The following is a 23,747-nucleotide window of genomic DNA, read 5'->3' as shown; positions in this document are numbered from 1 at the left end:
TAAGGCAAATATTAATCCCAAGCAATGTTAACTTTTATACACTTTATCTAGTAAATTGTTGTGCATTATTCATTTCAGCTTGCCTTAATAAAAATTATAATGGATAGACATGGAATTATTAGTAGTGCCAATACTGATCAAATATATCAACAAAGAAATAACTGATTGATGATTAATTCATGACACATCAAATTGTGGAATGGAAACATCTAGGCATCTATAGAGCAATAATTATGAGATAATTTAATTCATTTGAGATTCAAATACTTTTATCATGACTGGTCTAAATGTAAATACTAGCTATTCCAACCTATTTTGCTGGATAACATATTATAGTAAATATCTTTTCAATATATTTAATTTTTGAGACGTGACAATTCCAAGTAAACAAAAATATGTTTTACAGCATCAGTATTGTGGGTTTTACAATTTCACAATATTTGGTATTTGCTTTTCCGAATAACCCCCCACCCCCTCAGGTTTTTCAGGCTTGCCTTTTGAGACTTGCAGGCACTTTGTAGTTGGCCCTGCCTTTGGGGCCTAGCTGGAGCTGAGGACATGTGTTTGAACTGCCAGCATCTCACCTGGTGTTGGAACAGAAAAACACAAGGGTAGTCATCTATTATGGATGACCAGCAAGGGCCAACGGAGGACACTGTGGTCACCTTGTTGGATCTGAGTACACTGAGAGATTGGGACTTTGAGCAGAGCCTCTTCATATTGTATAGGAAAGCCTGGAATTTGAAGCAAACTTTGAATATGGTACACAACTGCACAAAAAAGAAAGCCGTACAAAGAAAGAACACCACTTTATTTCGTCATTGTACAGTTACAAAGAAATTTATTCTCTGCATTTAATCCATCCTATTGTATAGGAGCAGTGGGCAGCTGCAGCACCCGGGGACCAACTCCAGTTTTTCTTTCCATTGCCTTGCTCAGGGGCACAGACAGGAGTATTAACCCTAACATGCATGTCTTTTTGATGGTGGGAGATAATCGGAGCACCCGGAGGAAACCCACGCAGACACAGGGAGAACATGCAAACTCCACACAGAAAGGACCTGGGACAGCCTGGGGTTCAAACCCAGGACCTTCTTGCTGTGAGGCAACAGTGGGCCACTGTGCCGCCTATAATAATAAATAAATAAAATAGCCACCACATCAATGTTTGGATGAGATTTGTCTCTGTGAGCTATTGTGGTCAAGTGGAATGTGAAAGTTGAAAATACTTTTTTAGTACAACATGGACTTGCTCAAGTTACTTTTGAAAAGAAATGAAAGAAAAACCCGTTAAAATTCCCTTGATCAGGACTTGGGTTGTGCCTGGCATTGGACAAAAATGGGAAATCCCCTTTTCTGGCCACAGAACACTAGTTTGTTGCAGTTCATTGGACTTGATTCCTGTTTAGGATCAACCCCTCGAAAAAGCTTGGCGTGTTTTTCATCCTAAAAAAGGCCATAGTCCAAATTCATGCAAGAGGCATAAATGGTCTCGTAGTGGGTAATGTGGCCATGCAATGAAGTGGAGCTTATTGGATGATCTGCTACCTGGATGCATCAGGCTGGCTGTGATATCCAAGACTGGGACAAAGTCTAGTTTAGTCTATTTCAGTATCTGATTAAAGTAGACAAGTGTTTTGTATAAGATAAATCCTCCTCATACAAGATGGCTTTTTTTAAGCATGTGGCATCATACATTCAGGATTGTATTATAACACATTTTTACTCAGACCAGGCTGCTCTTGGCTCATGCTCTCGCCGGCATTTTAAGCACCGGCAAGGGGAAGAATGACCAAGTGACAGGTGCATGTACTGAACTAAAAAGGTTGTCAGGCAGACTTCACAGGGCCCTTTGTGCCCACGAGGAGTCGAGTAAGAGACACGGCGTTGGGTTTATAGGTCGGGACTTCCAACAGGGTGGCAAGCTGCAGCGAAGCCCGCTCAGCGCAGTGGCAACACCGCGTCCATCTGTTGTCACGGTCTGCTCATATCTGCATGCTAATCCTTCTCTACCCCCAGCTCCACGGGAAACCTCTGTGGCACCGCTTTTGCCCCACCACTTTTTTCCCCCTTTTCTTTCAGGGGGAGGAGATAGCAGGGAGCAGACAGACAGCAACTTCAGCTTGAGGGGATGTGAAAGCCTGATATGGCAGGATGGAAAAATGTGAGATTAGAGGGGGGAAAAAAAAACTTGAAAAATAGCCTCTGCAAACGAAAATGTAGTCTATTTCTGAACTTGTTTGGCAGAGGGGCTGCTTGTTGTTTGCAAATATGCACAGAGCATGCAGAGCAAGCTCAAGGTCAATTATTTATCATTATTTCAAGGTCTCGAGGCTGGTGACATTCAGCAAAGCACTCTGCCTCTATTCAGCAGATGTGGCCGCTGGCAAACTCTCCCCCAAGTTGACTAATCATTTGTGTATGCAGTCATGATATGCTTTCAATGTCTGAAAATACATATCATCCATCAAAGCACGATTGTAACTCTTTGGGGCTGGATGTGGGCATCGGGAGTAGTTGCGGCATATCTTAAATCTAATAAATATACATTTCCTCTGGCAGGAGGAAGAGGCAGCGGGATCTGAGAATGTATTTCCCAACTATGCCGGCATAGTAGATAAAATTTGATAAAGAGCTGGTGTTACAAAGAAAAAAAAATCTACATTCGGCAAGTGAAATTCTTTAAAAATGTATCCTCCATCTTGAAACACATACAATACACTGAGAAAGACGGTGCTTTTGTCTATTTCATGTCGCTCCAACATAAAGAGATGTTTTTCTGTCTGGGGAGGGTTTTTTTTTCTTTTCATAAAGCCTTGACTGTATTCAGTTCAACATTTGTCAAATGCCCCCTGAATACCTTCGTTCTTTAATGACAGAAACACACCCTAGCAGCATGCCAGACATGTTAATGCCCTTAGGTGGACTGTGGAATAGCAGACCAAGAGGAGAACCATGCATATACAATGCGGCATGTTCATTAGGGTACAAAACCACGAGTAAAGCTGACTGTAGCTTAACAAGGAGTGCTATATAAATTCTTGGAAAATTAGAGTTTGGAAGGTGGAATCTCACATAAACGATTCATGTTCAAGATTGAAAAGAAAATGTTTATATAACTACACTATATGTCTCGGAAAATCCAATTCCAAGCTGAATTTGTATTTTCATGGGTACTGCCATTGAAATTATTTCAATCCTGCAACCTCACACACTGTGAGTATGAACTAGAGATAGCAAGCCATTAAATCAACTATTTTACAGCATTTTCCAAGGACAATGTTATTCGAATTCATACTGGCTGCCTTCCCTGTCACTTTCAACCATCTTGTCTGTGGAAGTTGATTTGGGCTTTACGTGTTTTGTCTCTTCTGTATTGAAGAGTGAAACCGGTGGAGTTTCTCAGCATTTAGTCTATGTGACGTTATGAATTGCTCTTCCAGCAGACAGCATGGCGCCTCCTAGTGGCATTACAACAAACATACAGAAACTCTCTCATAAATGGTGAAACATGCCTGAAACTATTCTCATGAGCTCTCAATATTTTTTAAGGCAGTTTTTGATTTATTGCTGCTATAGAAGGTATGGAAACTGAATGCAAACAAAATGGAATGGCTTAATCCTGTAAATAAATTTGACCATTGCATTGAAGTTGGATTTATGATTGACAGCTGATAGTATTAACTCATAGCTACAATTCCCTGACAAATACAAATGAGATTTACTAATTTAACAGACCTATTGCAGCAGTCTTTGCATAAATTTGATGACCCCTGCTGGTCTAATAGTGCAAAAGAAGGAATTTTGGGGATAGGCAAGTCAGCTTTTTTATATAGGGCAATAATTAAATTCAATTACATTTAACTAAACTTAACTTAATTTGAATTTACTTTAAGTTAACTTAATTGAAGCTAGCATTAGATTTATTTATTTTTTAACCAAATCTTTAGACATTTTTGGATGTTCCCAAACTAAAACCGATAAAAGGATGAGGACTGTTACGTCTCGCCGCTCCACACCCGCTCTGCAGTGTAACCTTGGCCAAGGCTCAACGTCTCCCCGCTCCACACCCGCTCTGCAGTGTAAGCGTACCCGGAGCTCTGCCAACGCCACCTGATGCCTGTTTCCTCGTTACCCCTCCACTCACCTGTTGGCAATCACCTCCCTATATCTGGCTGTGTCACTCTCAGCTTGTTGCCAGTTCGTGCCGTTCCCTGGGAGAGTACTTGTGCTTGTCCTGCTCATCGAAGTTTGTTTACTTACCTGGATCTTCCCTGGAGATTTCTCTGTTGGACCTTCCTCGTTGCTCCCCTTCCCCTGTGCGCTGCCTTCGGTTTACGAAGAGGATTTCTTCACTCCAGCGTTGCTGTGATTTTCCGTTCTCCTTTGGTATCCTCCTGTTTACCCCCCCCCCTCCTGCCTGGATTAAGGGCCGACTCCACTGTTCCCGGATTAAAGGGCGACTCCACGGTTCCCGGCTTAAAGGTGGACTTCGCGTTTCCTGGTGAGAGTGGACTTCCTGAGTTTTCTCTTCAATAAATTAGCCTGTTGGTCCCGCTATATTGTGCCTTCTGTGTTTGTGCTCTTGGGGTCGGGTGCAAACCCTAACAGTACGAACTGGCCATGACGACCCCAGCCAGCACAGACGGCACACCCACAGCCAATCCGGTGCAAGCAGCCCTAGTAAAACAAATTCAGATTACCAACGCCCATTCCCAGCAATTACAAGAGGCTTCGGTTGCTGTGCAGGGTCTCCAGTCTCAAGTTCAACCCCTGCAAGCTTCTGTGGAAGCTTTAGCTGTCCAGCAGGCGGCGATGGCGAGTCAGCAGGCAGAGATCATGCAACAACTGCAGACCATTTCAGCAGCTCTTGCCAACCAGCAGCTGAATCAGCCTGTACCGCCAGCAAGTGCGCCCCCTGTGGCCGCCGCTCCAGTAGATCCTCCGGTTCCTGTTTATTTACCCCGTGGAACCATCATTACCAGTCCACGCCCATTTGACGGTAACTTTGAAACTTGCTCTACCTTCATTATGCAGTGTGAGCTTGTTTTCACACACCAGCCCACCGTGTTCTCCAGTGATGCTGTTAAGATCGCTTACGTGACCAACCTGCTCAGTGGTCGAGCAGCGCAGTGGGCTACGTCTTCTTGGTCCACGGGGGCCAGCTACTGTAACTCTTATAGAGACTTTGTCGCAGAGCTACGTAAGGTTTTCCACCATCCGGTAAGCGGTCGGGATTCTGACTCACGACTGAATAACATCCAGCAGGGCGGCGCCAGCGTCACAGATTACTCCGTCGACTTCCGCCTGGCTGCCGCTGAGAGCGGATGGAATGACCAGGCCCTGCGTGCCACTTTTCGTAGAGGATTGAGCGAGGCGGTGAAGGATCAACTTGCTACCCGAGAAGAACCCTCATCTCTGGATGACCTCATTGCTCTCGCTATCCGCATTGATGGACGTATCCGGGAGAGAAAGCGTGAGAAGGCCTTGCGTGGAACTTCCTTCAATCCCAGAACTACCTCTGCGTCAGACCGAACCGCTGTTCCCGTTTCCCCGGCCAATCCCTCCTCTGACTCTTTCGCGACAACGCCACCTGGGGATGTAGAAGAGCGGATGGAGGTAGGACGTGCTAGACTTACTCCTGCTGAACAGGAGAGCCGATTCAAGGCAGGTCTTTGCCTGTACTGTGGTCTTAAGGGGCACCGACTCCGCGACTGTCCCTCACGGCCAAAAGATTAGGCTTACCAGGACCAAGGGAGATCCTAGTAAGCCGCCTTTCCTTCTCCCGTGGGTCCGAATCTCGCGGCCATCTTGTTCCTATTGCCTTAGTCTGGGCGGGCCAGAGACTTTCCCTTGGAGCCCTGATTGATTCCGGAGCAGATGATAGTTTTATGGACCTTGACTTTGCCTCGCAGGCAGACATTCCCCTTGAGTCTCTTGGGACCCCCATTGATGCGTTTGCCTTGGATGACCGGAGATTAGCCTGTATCACACAGCGGACCGTCCCCGTTACTCTCACCGTTGCAGGTAACCACACAGAGACAATGCAATTTTACATCATATGTTCCCCGCTTAATCCAGTTATCTTGGGACGCCCCTGGCTCAGACACCATGAACCCCACATCTCTTGGTCCACAGGCACAGTCCTTGGATGGGGCTCTACTTGCCATGCCCAATGCCTTCGTGCAGCTCCTAGTGCTACGCCTTTGAGCTCGCCTACTCTCCTGATCTCTCCTCCGTGCCCCCTGTGTATCATGACCTTGGTGAGGTATTTAGCAAGACCCGTGCTAAGTCACTCCCGCCTCACCGCCCGTATGATTGCGCCATTGATCTCCGTCCTGGGGCTACTCTTCCCAGTAGCCGCCTCTACAACTTGTCACTCCCTGAGAAGGCGACCATGGATGAGTACATCACCGAGTCCCTTGCTGCAGGTCTCATCAAGCCCTCGTCTTCCTCTGTTGCTGCAGGGTTCTTTTTTGTGAAGAAGAAGGACGGGGGACTTCGACCTTGTATTGACTACCGGCAACTGAACGCAATCACCATTAAGAACAAGTACCCGCTTCCACTTATGAGTTCGACTTTTGAGCCTCTCTCACAGGCGACCATCTTCACCAAGCTAGACCTGAGGAGCGCTTACCACCTCGTGCGAATCAGGGAAGGCGATGAGTGGAAGACCGCCTTCAAAACACCCCGAGGCCACTATGAGTACTTGGTGATGCCGTTCGGACTCACAAACGCACCAGCAGTGTTTCAGGCGTTTATGAACGACGTACTCCGTGACATGTTGGATGTGTTTGTCGTCGTTTACCTGGACGACATCCTCATTTTCTCCCAGTCTCTTGAGGAACACGTCCAGCATGTTCGCAGGGTACTGGAGCGCCTCCTCCAGAACCAACTCTACGTCAAGGCGGAGAAGTGCCTGTTTCACTCCCCCTCTGTGGATTACTTGGGATTCATCGTAGAGAAGGGACGGACCAGAGCAGATCCCCGCAAGGTCCAGACAGTGGTGGACTGGCCGGAACCTACCAACCGTAAGGAGCTGCAGAGTTTTCTAGGGTTCGCAAATTTCTACCGGAGATTCATTCGCAACTACAGCCAGCTGGCAGAACCGCTTACTGCGTTGACCTCCCCAGCCAAACCCTTCATCTGGTCTCCTGCTGCCAGCTCTGCTTTCCAAGTCCTCAAGACAAGGTTCACCTCGGCCCCAGTGCTGCTCCATCCTGACCCCAAGAGACAATTCGTGGTAGAGGTTGATGCCTCGGATTCAGGCGTAGGGGGGGTGCTCTCCCAGCGGTCGGCTGAGGACCAGAAACTCCATCCTTGCGCCTTTTTCTCCCGCCGATTTCTGCCGGCCGAGCAGAATTATGACGTTGGAAACCGGGAGTTACTGGCTGTAGTGGCTGCTCTGGAGGAATGGCGCCACTGGCTCGAGGGCGCTGAGCACCCGTTTCTCATCTGGACGGACCACAAGAACTTGACTCACCTGAGGGCAGCCAAACGTCTCAACAGTCGTCAGGCTCGGTGGGCTGGCTTCCTTAGTCGTTTCAACTATGTTCTGACTTACCGTCCTGGGACACGCAACGTAAAGGCTGACATCCTGTCTCGGCTACACCCGAAGGAAGGCGCGTTTGAAGAGCCTGAACCCATCCTCCCTGCGGCTAGAGTGGTCGGTGTGGTCACTTTTGGTCTTGAGTCGGCTGTTCGCACTGCCCAACGTGCTCAACCCGCTCCGAGTAACGTGCCACCCCGTCGCCTCTTCGTCCCAGATGCTGTTCGGTCTCGAGTTCTTCAGTGGGGTCATAGCAGTCGTTTCTCCTGTCACCCAGGAGTTAGTCGTTCATCGCTCGGCGCTTCTGGTGGCCAACTATGCGGGAGGATGTCAAGAGCTTTGTAGCGGCCTGCACTGTTTGCGCCCGCAGCAAGGCCTCTCACCAGGCGCCATCTGGTCTGTTGCAGCCACTCCCTATTCCTAGCCGCCCCTGGTCTCACGTGGCTTTGGATTTCGTTTCCGGACTACCACCTTCTCGGGGAAACACTGGTTCTCCCCGTCATAGACCGTTTCAGCAAGGGCGTCCATCTGATAGCCCTTCCCAAACTTCCTTCGGCTGCTGAGACCGCGGACCTCTTGATGCAACATGTCTTCCGGCTTCATGGCCTGCCATCAGATGTAGTCTCCGATAGAGGTCCTCAGTTCACCTCACAAGTGTGGCGTGCATTTTGTAAAGGCATCGGAGCCACAGTAAGTCTGTCTTCGGGCTACCACCCCCAAACAAATGGTCAGACCGAGAGGGCAAACCAGAGCATGGAGACAGCGTTGCGTTGTGTATGTAACAGCAAGCCCTCCACCTGGAGTGACTACCTACCGTGGGTAGAGTACGCCACCAATTCCCTGGTCAGCTCTGCATCTGGACTTTCTCCATTCGAGGCATCCCTGGGGTATCAACCTCCCCTGTTCGACCCACAGCAGGATGAAGTGGCCGTTCCCTCCGTACAGCTCCACTTGCGACGCTGTCAGCGTGTCTGGAGGACCATCCGGACAGCACTGCTCAAGGCTGGGGAGCGCGCTCGCAGAGGGGCTGACCGGCGACGTACCCCTGCGCCGGAGTACAAGAAGGGACAGAGGGTCTGGACGTTCCCCTCCAGACGACCGACAAGAAACTCTCGCCCCGCTTCATTGGTCCTTTTGAAGTCCAGAAAGTCCTGAGCCCGGCAGCTGTTCGGCTGAAGCTGCCTTCCTCCATGCACATTCATCCTGTCTTCCACGTCTCTCGAGTTAAGCCCGTCTCCAGCAGTCCTCTTATGCCCCCGGTTCCTGAGCCTCCGCCTCCGGAATTTGTAGATGGTCATCCTCAATGGAAGGTCCGCCGGCTGCTTAAAGTCCGGCGCCGCGGGTTCCAGTATCTCGCGGACTGGGCAGGTTATGGACCTGAGGAGCGCAGTTGGATTTCGCGGAAGCTCATCATGGATCCCTCTCTCCTCGCCGACTTCTACCGTGCCCACCCGGGGGCGCCAGGTCAGTCGCCAGGTGGCTCCCGTAGAGGGGGGGGTACTGTTACGTCTCGCCGCTCCACACCCGCTCTGCAGTGTAACCTTGGCCAAGGCTCAACGTCTCCCCGCTCCACACCCGCTCTGCAGTGTAAGCGTACCCGGAGCTCTGCCAACGCCACCTGATGCCTGTTTCCTCGTTACCCCTCCACTCACCTGTTGGCAATCACCTCCCTATATCTGGCTGTGTCACTCTCAGCTTGTTGCCAGTTCGTGCCGTTCCCTGGGAGAGTACTTGTGCTTGTCCTGCTCATCGAAGTTTGTTTACTTACCTGGATCTTCCCTGGAGATTTCTCTGTTGGACCTTCCTCGTTGCTCCCCTTCCCCTGTGCGCTGCCTTCGGTTTACGAAGAGGATTTCTTCACTCCAGCGTTGCTGTGATTTTCCGTTCTCCTTTGGTATCCTCCTGTTTACCCCCCCCCTCCTGCCTGGATTAAGGGCCGACTCCACTGTTCCCGGATTAAAGGGCGACTCCACGGTTCCCGGCTTAAAGGTGGACTTCGCGTTTCCTGGTGAGAGTGGACTTCCTGAGTTTTCTCTTCAATAAATTAGCCTGTTGGTCCCGCTATATTGTGCCTTCTGTGTTTGTGCTCTTGGGGTCGGGTGCAAACCCTAACAAGGACAAAACCAACAAAATTGAGAAACTAAAAGTTAAGGCCACCATTAATCTCCCTGCAGCCTAAAAACTAGGCAAAAGCAGCATAAACCCATTAAATTATGGGATCTGAATATTACATGCTATGCAATGCATATATTTATGTCATAGTTTCTATTCCTTTTAAACAGAGCTCACAGAACTTTTTTTTTCTTCCTGAGACATACTGTGAGAGAGATATCAGCCCCAAAACAGTTACCGTATCACGACAGAGATATGTATGACAGAGATATCCCAATGACTTTTTGTAAGTGTAAATAAAACATTTTTGGCCCTTTGCGTAATTACTTTTGAAGGATACAAAGCTCCCCAAAATCCTTTTCTCTGATAATATTTGTAAACAGCAGATTTTTAGCCTATGGAACAGTTGATGCATGGCTGCAGGGATCTTTGTGTTATTTCAAAAGACAACAACCAAGAGGAAAAAACAAAACATGATAATGCCCTGTAAAAACTTTTTTTTCTTTTTGTATCATTCTTTGAATAGAAAAAATGTTTTTTTGGTTCTGGAACAGGTCCTATTACCATGACAGAGATGTGCAGGATGCGTAGCTCCTCCTCTGCAGAATCATTGGCAGGGTCTTCGGTTGGAGACATCCCAGGGAGGTTTACACTGCCATCCTGGTGGTGGATGTGGAAGAGCAGAGTCCCATTCTCTAGCCACTGCTGCCTCCAGCGAACCAGGGGAATGTCCTCCGAGTTCCCAGAGATCTCTGCCAAAAAATAAAAATACACACACATCGGAGTTAGAACGGACAGACTTACAGACATTGTCCTACTGACCGTGCTAAAATTAATGTTGAGTAATTTTTTTTTCAATCTGTCAGTCGTTCTCTCACAGTTGAGTGGTGTAGGGTGTGCAGTGTACACTATACAGCAAAAAAGAAAAGTATTTTATCGTTTTTTAAGTGACATAATGCTTACATATTTTAAGATATTGCTACTAAGGCATCAGGGTGGCGTAGCGGTCTATTCCATTGTCTACTAACATAGGGATCGCCTGTTCAAATCCCCATGTTACCCCCCGGCTTGGTCGGGTGCCCCTACAGACACAAATGGCCATGTCTGCGGGTGGGAAGCCGGATGTGGGTGTGTCCTGGTCGCTGCACTAGCGCCTCCTCTGGTCAGTCAGGGCGCCTGTTCGGGGAGGAGGGGGAACTGGGGGTAATAGCATGGTCCTCCCATGCGCTACGTACCCCTGGCAAAACTCCTCACTGTCAGGTGAAAAGAAGTGGCTGGTGACTCCACATGTATTGGAGGAGGCATGTGGTAGTCTGCAGCCCTCCCTGGATTGGGAAAGGGGGTGCAGCAGCAACCATGACAGCTCGGAAGAGTGGGGTAATTGGCCGGGCACGATTGGGGAGAAAAGGGGGGGGGGAATCCAAAAACAAAAAACAACCAAAGATTACCTTAAATCAGGTTTCTTCTAAGATTTATTTTCCTGTTTAATGAAAACTCCATGTAAGTAGTCTTACAAACATGAAAGAAGTGTACTCTCTCGAAGCAAAGAACATTACCTGCTAGTGGGGTAAGAAAAAGTTGCTAGCATTATCTTGAAATTAGCATAAGAGACTTAAAACAAGATAAAATACCTTGATAATCTTGTAATTTTTTGGTGTAATTGATAAAATCTTTAATAAAAATCGTTGGCAACAAATTTTATTTGCAATTAGTTAGATCTACGTGGCAGATTCTGCAAGCAACGTTATTGTAGAAGAGTGAGGTCTGCTGTCAGCACTATGAATTTATGTCAATAAGGAACATGGTGTTCTGATGAAATGTGTGAACTTGAATTCGCTGGGCATGAGAGAATACACATAATACAACGGTACCGATCCAATTATCGTTATCTTCCGAGCCATCCCGGTCGCTGCTCCAACGCCTCTGCCGATCCGGGTAGGGCTGCAGACTACCACATACCTCCTCCGATACACGTGGAGTCGCCAGCCGCTTCTTTTCACCTGACAGTGAGGAGTTTCGCCAGGAGGATGTAGCGTGTGGGAGGATCACGCTATTACCCCCAGTTTCCCCTCCTCCCAAACAGGTCCCCCAACCGACTAGAGGAGGTGCTAGTGCAGCGACCGGGACACATACCCATGTCCGGCTTCCCACCCACAAACACGGCCAATTGTGTCTGTAGGGACACCAGAACAAGTCGGAGGTAACACGGATTTGAACCAGTGATCCCTGTGCTGGTAGGCAACGGAACAGATCACTACGCTACTCAGACGCCCACAGAATACACTCTTAATACGAATATACAAAGAATACATGTTAAGAGAGGAAACATGTCAACACAAATCAGACGAATTAGTCTTAAAGACATAAATTGTTTCGTCTAAATCCCACGATTGAGTCAAAAATAACGTAATATATATTATAAAAAAAAGAAACATCCTCTGGTCAGCGATGCCAGGGCCACCTTTTGACATGTGCAGCAAGAAACTTCTACAAGTAATTTTTGATTTTGTGACTTTCAAAGTGGCCCTGTGATGGTCTGGCAGGGCCCTGTGATGGTCTGGCGGCCTGTCCAGGGCGCCTCCCCGTCTGCCTGCCACCCAATGACTGCTGAGATAGGCTCCAGCATCCCCGCGACCCTGAGACCAGGATAAGCGGTTCGGATAATGGATGGATGGATGGACTTTTACAGTAAAACCTTTATTCAGTTCTAATGCTGTAAATGAAGTTCCATTGTAGCATTTCTATGAAACATGGAGGAAATAATCAACAACATGATCCATTATCAAAAAGTATATTTCATGCAGGTCTAGTGCAGTGCTTTATATTTATTCGTTTGTTTAGTTAATATAGTGAGCAGATGCAAATCAAAGTATCACATGTATTAAAATTAAAGACGACGCCAAACAGGGCCCAACAAACTAAGAGGATAAACACGAAACAGTGGAAGGAAAAATGAGAGAATGTGCAGTTCTCCTGAAAATCCGGTCTTTGAGGTTGTTAAATAATATCAGGGAGGAGGAATCAAGCACGCTTAAAGCATTCTGAGTCCAAAACTGTTTTCCAGAAAAAAAAACAATTAAGATAAGAGGGGGGGGGGGGGGAATGAGTGGTGTCCTAATAGGAGACCATGAGTGACAGTGAAAATATTTACCCACACAGAATAAAAGTCACTCATCTGCTCGCTCCAAAACCCACATCGCCTCCTCGCTTCAACATACTGCGACAGTAAATTTCACTCGCTGCTTCTTGATATCGGGCATGCTTGCCAAAACACACACGCAGGGTGGAGCAAAGCAAAACATTAGGAATGCATGACAAGCTTTTGTGGGTTGATATTTTGTTATGTAAGCGTGCGGTGTAGGGAGAAGGATGGTAAGTCGCGAAGAGCGAACGCAACCGGGCAGAACGTAGGAAGTTATCCAATTTGTGTCTGCACAAGAGTGGAATACTGCACGGTGTACATTCAGTGTTCGGCCCAACCAACTGGATGATCCAGCCACTCGCTACTCCGCCACCTGGCTTACTTAGATAAATTAAGGGTTTGCAATAACGACGAATAAAATGGTTAACTTTTATCTAACGGAATATGTAAGCATATCTCCTTATGTAAACAAAAAACTCGGATGATACTTTTCTGTGGTAAGTGTTTAAAAAAACTAAGATAAATTAAGATGAACTGCATTTATCCTATTGGGCGAACTGGATTGTGTAGGAGTCAGCAGACTCATAACAGCAGAACAATGTAGGCACAGAGCACAGCAGGAAACAAAAGGCAACATCACAACATATTTACACGATTTACGCTACACAGTAGAAGTCACTGACGAGTGTTTTCTTTTTCTTTTCTTTTTTAGCTAATAATGATTTCAATACCAATACTACTATTACAACTACTACTACTACTTTCAGCTGCTCTCGTTAGGGGTCGCCACAGCGGATCATCCATTTCCATCTTTTCCTGTCCTCTGCCTCTTCCTCTGTCACACCAGCCACCTCCGTGTCCTCCCTCAGCACATCCATAAACCTCCTCTTTGGCCTTCCTCTTTTCCTCTTGACTGGCAGCTCCATATTCAGCATCCTTCTCCCAATATACCCAGCATCTCTCCTCCACACATGTCCAAGCCATCTCAATCTTGCCTCTCTTGTTTTGTCTCCAAACCGTCCAACCTGGGCTGTCCCACTAATATACTCGTTCCTAATCCTGTCCTTCTTTGTCACTCCCAATGAAAATCTTAGGATCTTCAACTCTCCCACCTCCAGCTCCGCCTCCTGTCTTTTCATCAGTATCACCGTCTGCAGACCATACAACATATAGCTTAACAAAAACACATACATTGTAGTCTGGCAGCTCCAGCCATTCCAGACATTAATTAGTCAATATCAGTATCAGTACCAATACTGATACTGATTAATTAATGTCTATACTGATTAATTAATGTCTGGAATGGCTGGAGCTGCCAGACTACAGTGTTTTTTTTCAATGTCAAGTTCATGTTCCAGACTGAACAATGTAAATATCTGGGGTTGACAGCTTCAAAAACTACACTGAAAAAAATATACAAATAAACACACACACACACACACACACACACACACACACACACACACACACACACACACACACACTTTTTTTTAAATCTTGGATGCAAGTACTTTGAGTGATTCATCAAAGTTCCTGTTTATGTCTTTCAATAAACTTCACCTTAACACAATGTTTTGAAAAGTGGGATGGGGTAGTAGAATATAATTAGAAGAATGAAAGGGAATTAAATGCTATCATTTTGCCATTTTTTTATGCAACCTTATTGGAATATGGACGATATAAGCAGGGGTCTCATTCGTCATGGCCGACTACAACCTGTCAGGAAAGACTCTGGTAATTAATAAACTAATCTAACCTTTTCATAACTTCTCCAAGAATGTTAAGAAAATAATACTAGTGTCATGAAAATGAAGACCCTCTTGATTTAGACCACCCTGACTGCACGAATGCCGGATGCTTTGCTTTTTTTCCCCAAATGCACACAAATGGGCTGAACAAAGGAGTGATTATGCTTGATAGCTGTCCATAAAAAAAAAAAAATCTTTTGACTGAAATGCAGCCAAGGAGACTGTTAGGGCTTTCCTTTTATCCACTTATTTGTGGTTCTGAATAGCTGATTAATGATAGCCTGGAACCAAGTGTTTAGCCCCCCCATGGTTGAGGCAGTTTTTGTGTTTCTCATTGAAGTGCTTGAAGTGCTTATTGTTACAAATAACAATCTTTATTTGCCGAAACACCATTAAGCCCAGGCTACAGCTTTGATTGGCAGCCTGTTGCGCTATGATTTCTAAGGGTAATTGTCGCTGTTGTGGCTGTTGTGGCTGGGTAAACAGGTCAACGTCATCCAGAATTGTGGTCACAATCTATCAAAGTTTCAGCATGGCTTTCCCGTCTAAAAGAAAAAAAAAGAAAAAGTAAACTGAAAGTATCTACACTAGCAGCTCTGATATAAAGTGAGAGATGTCGATGTGTGGAAATGAGATGTGAATCGGTGGACAGATATCAGGTGAGCTCTACGTATTACTGTTTGGGCAAGGATGCCTCTCGTAAATAATGTCAATGTTTTCTATTGTTAATGCAGTGATTAAATTTAATAGCTACAAGGTAATCGCAAGGTTTTAACCAACACTGATCAGGAATCGGGAATCAGGAACACTTTGTCATTTCAAATGAAATATCGTTTTCCCCCAGCCCACAGAAGTGCAACAAAAAGACAAAAATACATATCCAAAAATTACAAGAACATATACTATATCAAACTACAAAAAAAAAAAATCACTGTCCAAGACAGCGAATGCAGGATGACTGTCAAAACTGCTGGTCTGCAAACAGGAGTGGGCGATCTTATCCAGAAAGGCCCGGTGTGGGTGCAGGTTTTTGTTTCAACCACACCTGATCCCACTAATTAACCAGTAGAGTCTTTGCTGAGGAACCTGATTAGGAGACACAGGTGTGTGACTGCTTGGTTGGAACAAAGACCTGCACCCACATTGGCCCTTTCTGGATAAGACTGCCCAACCCTGGCAGTTAGCTTAGCCTGCTCTGCTTCCACATCCTGTCAGACTGCCCTCGGTGCTTCCTCCTAGGGCGCAGCTCCAGAAGGGCCGTGGTCCCTGGGCCTACCAGACGCAGCAGACCAGGCTCCCTCAGCCGATCCAACGCCAGCGCTCCCTGCCAGACACCTTCGACACACCTTCCCAAACTCCACACGACAACACCAAAAACACAGTCAACACTAGGTGAGGCTGCCACCAGACCACACTAGGTGTTATCAGAACTGCCAGTCTGCATGGGCTAGCAGTTAGCTTAGTCTGCCCTGCTTCCGTGTCCTGTCGGACCGCCCTCGGTGTTTCCTCTTCAGGTGTAGCTCCACGCAGGGCTGTGGTCCCTGGGCCCACAGGATTCAGCAGACAAAGCTCTCCCAGCTGATCCAGTGCCAGCTCTCCCCGCCATTAAATGAAAACATAAACTCAACGCAGATGTGGACAAAGACGCTGCATGGACGGTACTGGGCGACACCACCACAAACGTAAGTTCTCGCCGCCATCTTCCTACACCGGTACTGGGTGAGGCCGCTGCAAATGTGAATTCACGCTGCCATCTTCCCACACCGGAAGCGGAAAACTTTATTTCCTGTTGACTTGGGGATCCACATGACAACATTATTTCATTAATTAAAGTCATTACTTTAGGTAATATGGACACAGAGACATAACATAAGCAGGGCGTAGAGCAGAAATGGGTTGCTGGAGTGGATGTGGGTGAGTCCATTTGTGAGTAGTAACTGATCAAAGTCCACACTGGGCACTGTTTAATTCAAGTGGCAGAGGCTGCAAGGAAAAGAATTTGGGTCTACAAATAACAATTAGGATTATTCTTTTGTTTAAAAGAACGGTTCAGTATTGACTGATTTAGTGCAGCAAGTTCAGGCACATAGAGTAAGCATTGTGGGATAAGAATTAGAACAAAAACAATGAGGGCTGCCGACGCCTACAGAGGAAGAACGTGACATACGGCAAATGTTCACTGCTTACATTGGAAAACCTGCTTATAATTCTAATGCATAGCGAATAAACCTTTAAATTTCGGCAGACCCTGAGCTGCACACGAGCATCGCCCCAATTACAAATACCAGGAATACACTTGCTATTAAGATTTTATTGTGGAATCACAGACTTGCACACAGCTTCAGGAACATGTTTCTAATATTGAGTTACACCCTCTTTTACACAGTCGACACCACAATTGATTTTAGGCTTAAATATCCTTTGATCAATTTTGTCCCCTTCGTCTGGATATCCCCTTCCTGACTTAAGGGAATGAGGAAATCAATGAGGGGTCAAACGATGCACACATAATCACCTGGTCCGTCTATTTCACGGCAGGGACGGGTACACTTGGTGTGAGACTACAGAGCACCCACTTCTAGCAGTGCATAATGCCTAGGTACAAATGACTTGGTAAAGCTGTATCTTTGTCAGGGAGGCCATTACAGTGATTGTTGGCACAGGAAACCCTTGCCAGCAGGATAATAACCATAACACTAATATATATTATAAGCTGTGTACACACAGAAACCACTTAGTGCATTTACTGTGGCAAAGCAGGTATGTTTATAATTAGGTGATATGTACAACAGGGCTTGGTCTGACAATAACCGATGTGCCATTGCCGCAGCAGTGAGGAGGGAGTTTCCTCTCCCCCGTAAATAAGATTTAAGAGTCCCGCCTGGCTTTAACCTAAATGCAAATGATGTGTCAGAGTGTGACAGGGCACTTTTTAAAAAGTGTGCTCTCTCTCCCCGGGGACTAGTTTGCTATGAGAGCTGTATTAATGAGACCATCGCCTTGCTGCATGAGACCACATATTACCACTGGAGAGAGAGAGAGAGAGAGAGAGAGAGAGAGAGAGAGAGCGAGAGCGAGAGAAGTGGAGAGGTAGAGTTAGGGTGAATGAGTGAAAGAAATGGCTTGAAAAGGGGGGTAGACAGGGAGAAAATGAGAAAGAGGCCACCTACCTGCATTAAAACTGATACAGGTAATCTGATTACAACACATTATTAATGTACTTCCTCTGCGAGCTAACTCACTGCACACTTTTGTTTAGGACCTCTAACGGTATTGTTTTAATGACAGCACTTACAGACTAATCCCTAATCCACGCACAAATAAAATGGTAGGACTGTGACAAACTCCACACACACACATATATACAGCAGGGGTCCGGGGGCTCTGTTATGCTGTGGGGGGCATTTTCCTGACATGGTTTGGGTCCACTTGTCCCCTCAGAGGGAAGGGTCACTGCAAATCAATACAAAGTTATTGTGTGTGATCACCTTTATCCTATGTTGAAACATTTCTATCCTGATGGGAATGGTCTCTTCCAGGATGACAATGCCCCCATCCACAGGGCATGAGGGGTCCCTGAATGGTTTGATGAGGATGAAAATGATGTAAATCATATGCTACGGCCTTCACAGTCACTAGATCTAAACCCAATTGAATACCTATGGGAGATTTTGGACCGACGTATTAGACAGTGCTCTCCACCACCATCATCAACACACCAAATGAGGGGATGTCTTTTGTAAGAATGGTGTTCATCCCTCCAGTAGAGTTCAGAGACTTGGAGAATCTATGACAAAGACCATTGAAGCTGTTCTGGAGGCTCCTAGTGGCCCTGCTAAAACACTTTATGTTGGTTTTTCCTTTAACTTGTCACCCGTCTGTATATTCCCATTCCAAAACTGACTGAGTTTTTGAAACAAGGATTTACAGTAATGGACAATTAAACATGAACTTGTATGTTTTGAGGTTTTCTGAGATTTGTTTATATGGTCACTATTATGATATTTTTGCATAACATTTAGATAGGACAGCTGCCTTTACCTTTTATTTGTGCATCACACTCATCATACATCCAAGATTATCCATCTATCATTATGTGCTTAAAACAAATACAGTTGAATTTTGATGGAAAAGGACAATATATCTCATTAATTCAAATGCTCTGTGGTGCATTTCAAAGACAATTCTATGGCTTATATATATTTTTTTTATTTAATAAAAGCTTCAAAAATCAGAGAATCAACAGCCACTTTGCTGATAGCAGAAACGCACGGAAGAGCATCCAGACCCTCACTGGCTACAAGCCTCCTCCTCAGACCTGTGGCGGTGCTCCCACCCTCCCAGATACACTGAATGACTTCTACACACGATGAGAGACTGAACAATGTGCCGGTGGTGAAGACTACATCCCTGATGGACGACCAGGTTCTGCAGGTGACCGCAGATGACATGAGAAAGACCCTCTCCAGAGTCAACCCACACAAAGCTGCAGGTCCAGACAGAATCCCAGGCCAAGCCATCAGAGACTGCTACTGGCAGAAGTCCTTGCTGACATCTTCAACATCTCGCTCTCCCAGGCAGTCATCCCTACGTGTTTCAAGTCTACCACCATCATACCAGTGCCAAAGAAGCCCCCTGTGTCCTGCCACAATGACTACTGCCCCATTGCACTGACTCCCATCATCATGAAGTGCTTTGAGAGGCTGGTCATGAAGCACATCAAGTCCAGCCTCCCCTCTACTCTGGACCCTCTCCAGTTTGCATACCACGCTAACCACTCCACCAAAGATGCCATAACCTCTGCTCTTCATCCAGCCCTGTCCCACCTGGAGAGAAAGAACAGCTAAGTGAGGGTGTTGTTCATTGACTTCAGCTCAGCTTTTAACACAATCATACCACAACAACTGATCGAAAAGCTGAACCAGCTGGGCCTTAACACCTCCCTCTGCAACTGGGTGCTGGACTTCCTCACGGGGAAGCCACAGTCAGTGCAAACTGGCAAGATCACCTCCAGGACCATCACACTGAGCACCGGTGCGCCACAGGGCTGCATGCTCAGGCTGCTCTTGTTCACCCTGCTGGCTCACGACTGCACAGCATCATCCACCTCCAACCTCATTATAAAGTTTGCTGATGATACCACAGTGACAGGTCTCATCAGCAACAACGCTGAATCATCATACAGAGCGGAGGTGGATCAACTGGCGGCGTGGTGCAAAAACAACAACCTCTTCATAAATATAGGAAAAACTAAGGAGGTCATTATTGACTTTAGAAAGACCAGCACCCACCATACCCCTCTGACCATCAATGGTATGGACGTGGAAAGAGTCAGCAGTGTTAAGTTCCTGGGAGTTCACATCACAGAGGACCTCTCCTGGTCCTCACATGTTACTGCGCTCTCTAAGAAGGCCCAGCAGCGTCTTCACTTCCTGCAGCGTCTGAAGAAGGCGAGTCTCCCCCCAACCCACCCTCACTACATTCTACAGAGGCACCATAGAGAGCATTCTGACCAGCTGTATCACTGTCTGGCATGGGAACTGCAAGGCCTGCGACCGCAAATCCCTACAGCGGATAGTAAAGACCGCTGGAAAGATCATAGGAACTGCTCTCCCAACCATCCGGAAGGCTCTTAGCATTGTGAAGGACCCCACCCACCCTTCCCACATCCACTTCACCCTCCTACCCCCTGGCAGGAGGTACTGGAGCATCCATGCTGCCTCTGCCAGACTATGCAATAGTTTCATTCCTCAGGCTGTGAGGTTCCTCAACAGCCTGAATGAACAGTTAGACCTTCCATAAAATGACTTTTTGACCATCTTGCTCACTGTCCGTGTCAGGTGTGCTTGTGATGTTTAGGTCTGTGAAGTAATTTTTGTTTTTAACACACTTTTTGTTTTAAATATTTATTGTGTGTTATTTGTTTTATGTGGCACTGAGGTTCTTGTGAAAAGTAATTTCGTTCCCTTGTATGTGTGAGACATGCATAGAAGGCAATGACACAAATATGGCACTTGTTGTATTACAGGACTAGAGTTTGACGAGGGCTCTAAGTACACTGTGATGAGCACATAACAAATATACACAGTACACGTCCATTAAGACATTGAGGGGTTAGCCTGTTAGCAAAACTTCAGGCCTTCCTTAATGCCAATTCACATTAGAAAGCTATTAAAGCCCACTAAGTCCCAATCTTCTGATAGCCGAACATGAGAAGGTAAAAGCCCACATGGCTAAAGTAAAGACAAGCTGACATAATCCTCAAATAAAACGTTGCACCATTAGCCATCCAGCGATAAGCAAATCACTCAGACAGATGTGCCCAGTTCTCCATAACATCTTTACATCATGCCATTTGCTAAGAAGTTTACCCTCCCATAGGCGGGAATGCCACAAGTGTATTCTCCACCTCTTTTTAAACTGTGTCCCACAGAGGCACAATGATAACGATCATCACACTGCAAGGGCCACCATGGGGCATGGAAATGACTTTGGAGTTGTTGATCCTCAATTCCAAAAACTTTGCAATAATAAATGCCTCTTAAGTGAACAAACCTAGCCTTGAGCTACAGGCTGAGAGTCGAAGAACATAAAAGAGAGCGTGTGTGGTAATTTCCTGTTCATTACCCCAATAAGAACACATGGAGGCTGTCCTTCAAGCGTGTCCTCTGACTGAACCAGACTGCTCCTGGATTACTATATGAAGGGGACCTTTTCAATCCAGAAGGTTTGAATGCAAACAAATGTCTCTTTTGACTTTCTATAACTTATTCAAAACAACACCAAATCGATTATCCAAATCATGAACGCTTTTGTAGTCACTTGTTTTAGGGTTTTACATTTTCACCAGAGCAGCCAAATGTGGAAGAATAATGCAGTTACCAGCGAGTTTGAAAAATTAAAGTAAACATGGCAGAACAAACTCACAGAGGACCTTCACCAACCGAAACTGCTTTTTTTTTGTTGTTGATTTTTTTCTCTTTTTCTCCCCAGTTGTATCCGGCCAATTACCCCACTCAACCAAGCCATCCCGGTCGCTGCTGCACCCCCTCTGCCGATCCGGGGAGGGCTGCAGACTACCACATGCCTCTTCCGATACATGTGGAGTCACCAGCCGCTTCTTTTCACCTGATAGTGAGGAGTTTCACCAGGAGAATGTAGCGCATGGGAGGATCACACTATTCTCCCCAGTTCCCCCTCCCCCCTGAACAGGCGCCCCGACCGACCAGAGAAGGTGCTAGTGCAGTGACCAGGACACATACCCACATCCAGCTCCCCACCCACAGACACAGCCAATTGTGTTTGTAGGGCTGCCCGACCAAGCCGGCGGTAACACAGGGATTCAAACCGGCGATATCCGTGTTGGTAAGCAACGGAATAGACTGCTATGCTACCCGGACGCCCCCACCAACAGAAACTTTAAAACTGATATTTATTTATTTATAATAGTTTGTTCATTTATTTATTTATTTATTTATTTATTTATTTATTTGTTGTTCTCCTGTGCACATGGAAAAGAGCAACATTTACATTTACATGGGCCTTTAGCTAATGCTGCCATGCAGAATAACTTAGAATGAGATAGCAGATTCATTATCTTATTATCTTATTCAAGCACAGCTCCCCGTGGCTGGTTTGAGGCGATAACCTGTTGACTTACAGTTACTGAGGTGATTTTAAACTTACATTTTTGTGGTACTAAAATAGAAGACTTTTAAAGCACTAACCAACTGGGAAAAGACTTTGAATCACACATTTAATGACTGATGTTCACAGATTATGGCTGTAGATACGCACACTGGTCATGACTGTAGGCATACAGGCTCCCTGACCAGCTCAGACCTGTCCAGATTCCAGTCATAAAAATCAAACTTCTTTAATAAAATCTTGACTGGTTGAAGGCTCAATCAGGAGGCAAGCAATTTGAATCTTAAACATCTGCATGCTACAAGATAACATGTGCCGACTGTCCATGATGACTTCCTCTATTTTGCACAGACTGGTGCAGACTTTCCACAATATTAAAAAAATAAAAAATAAAAATAAAAAAAAAGTCAAGTCATCATGGCCAAATCAGGGTTATGATCAACCTTGTCTTCCCAGCTTTAGGTGTGCTGCCTCAGACCTTCATAGGTAAGGGCAAATACTGGTGCAGTGCTTTTGGTCAGGGTCTGTCACTTAGTGTTTTTGTGCACTAGCCAGTCACAGTACACAATCACACACATTCAGGCCAAGGTCTTATTCAGGATGCACTACCTATTTGGTGCCACTATCAAAACAAGTAACATAATGAATGGCTAGGCTGCATCCCATCTGCACAAAGGACACAGTGAGGAAGACACAGAAACACACAGAAAGCAAGTAGTGATGAGTTGTGTGTTTTCTGATATACTTGCGGTGCAATCGCATGCCGCAGTAAGGTAAACTCAAAACCACAGGTGTCCCTTGGCACTTACTACAGGGGGAAATTGTGTGTGGTGTGCAACATCCGAACAAAACAATCAATGGCAGTTCACTGCCTAAAATTAGATCGAAATGCTTTCATAGCAACTGAAAACTATACTGCAGGAAGAGCAGATCTCTTTAAGTGGAGACAAGACTGCATTTTTTTGCTGTGCAGAGTTCAAAAATAACTTTCACGTTAAACAAAATGTACAAAACTCTTGGGGTAAACAGTCGCTGGTCTGGACAAAATCATCCGAGACCTTCATAGTCCAGACATGAACATCCATTCATCCAACCATCCATTATCCAAACCACTTATCCTGCTCTCAGGGTTGCAGGATAAGCGTACGAATACACTGTTGTTCTGAAAAACAGAAACAGAATATTCTGAATATTAACATGGCAACCATACTTGCATGTGTCACAAAAAACAGCATTCAATAATACAGAGCATCAAACCACCACATTTTACATCAGCACTTAAAAGCTATCACATTTGGGATTTTAATACATTAAATATAAGTCCATTTGTACTGTTTTAACACGCACCAATTCATTGATTAAAAACTTGAGTATCCTGAATGTTAAGGGAATATTTGTGAATATGTAAATATGGAAAAGACTGTGATGTGGAAAATATGGAGGGTATATCTCATTGTGCTCTAGAAAAAAAAATTGTGACTGAATTTTTAGGTTAAGCTGTTTTCAGAGCACTATTTCACAGCACAATACAGTTTCTACTGCTCCTTTA

At 45.8% G+C, this 23,747-nt stretch overlaps 1 protein-coding gene across 1 annotated transcript in view; it reads right to left on the bottom strand.

Annotated features, from left to right (window-relative positions):
• astn1 (astrotactin 1) overlaps positions 1-23,747 on the bottom strand; it is a 552,260-nt gene that overhangs the window by 452,453 nt on the left and 76,060 nt on the right. Inside the window, exon 2 of the mRNA XM_056292697.1 lies at positions 10,226-10,413. Coding sequence (XP_056148672.1) covers positions 10,226-10,413 — 188 coding nt within the window. The remainder of the gene's footprint in view (positions 1-10,225; positions 10,414-23,747) is intronic.

This window comes from Lampris incognitus, chromosome 14 (assembly GCF_029633865.1).
Source record: "Lampris incognitus isolate fLamInc1 chromosome 14, fLamInc1.hap2, whole genome shotgun sequence".
Classification (NCBI taxonomy): Eukaryota; Metazoa; Chordata; class Actinopteri; order Lampriformes; family Lampridae; genus Lampris; species Lampris incognitus.
This window is presented reverse-complemented; position numbering and strand designations above follow the sequence as displayed.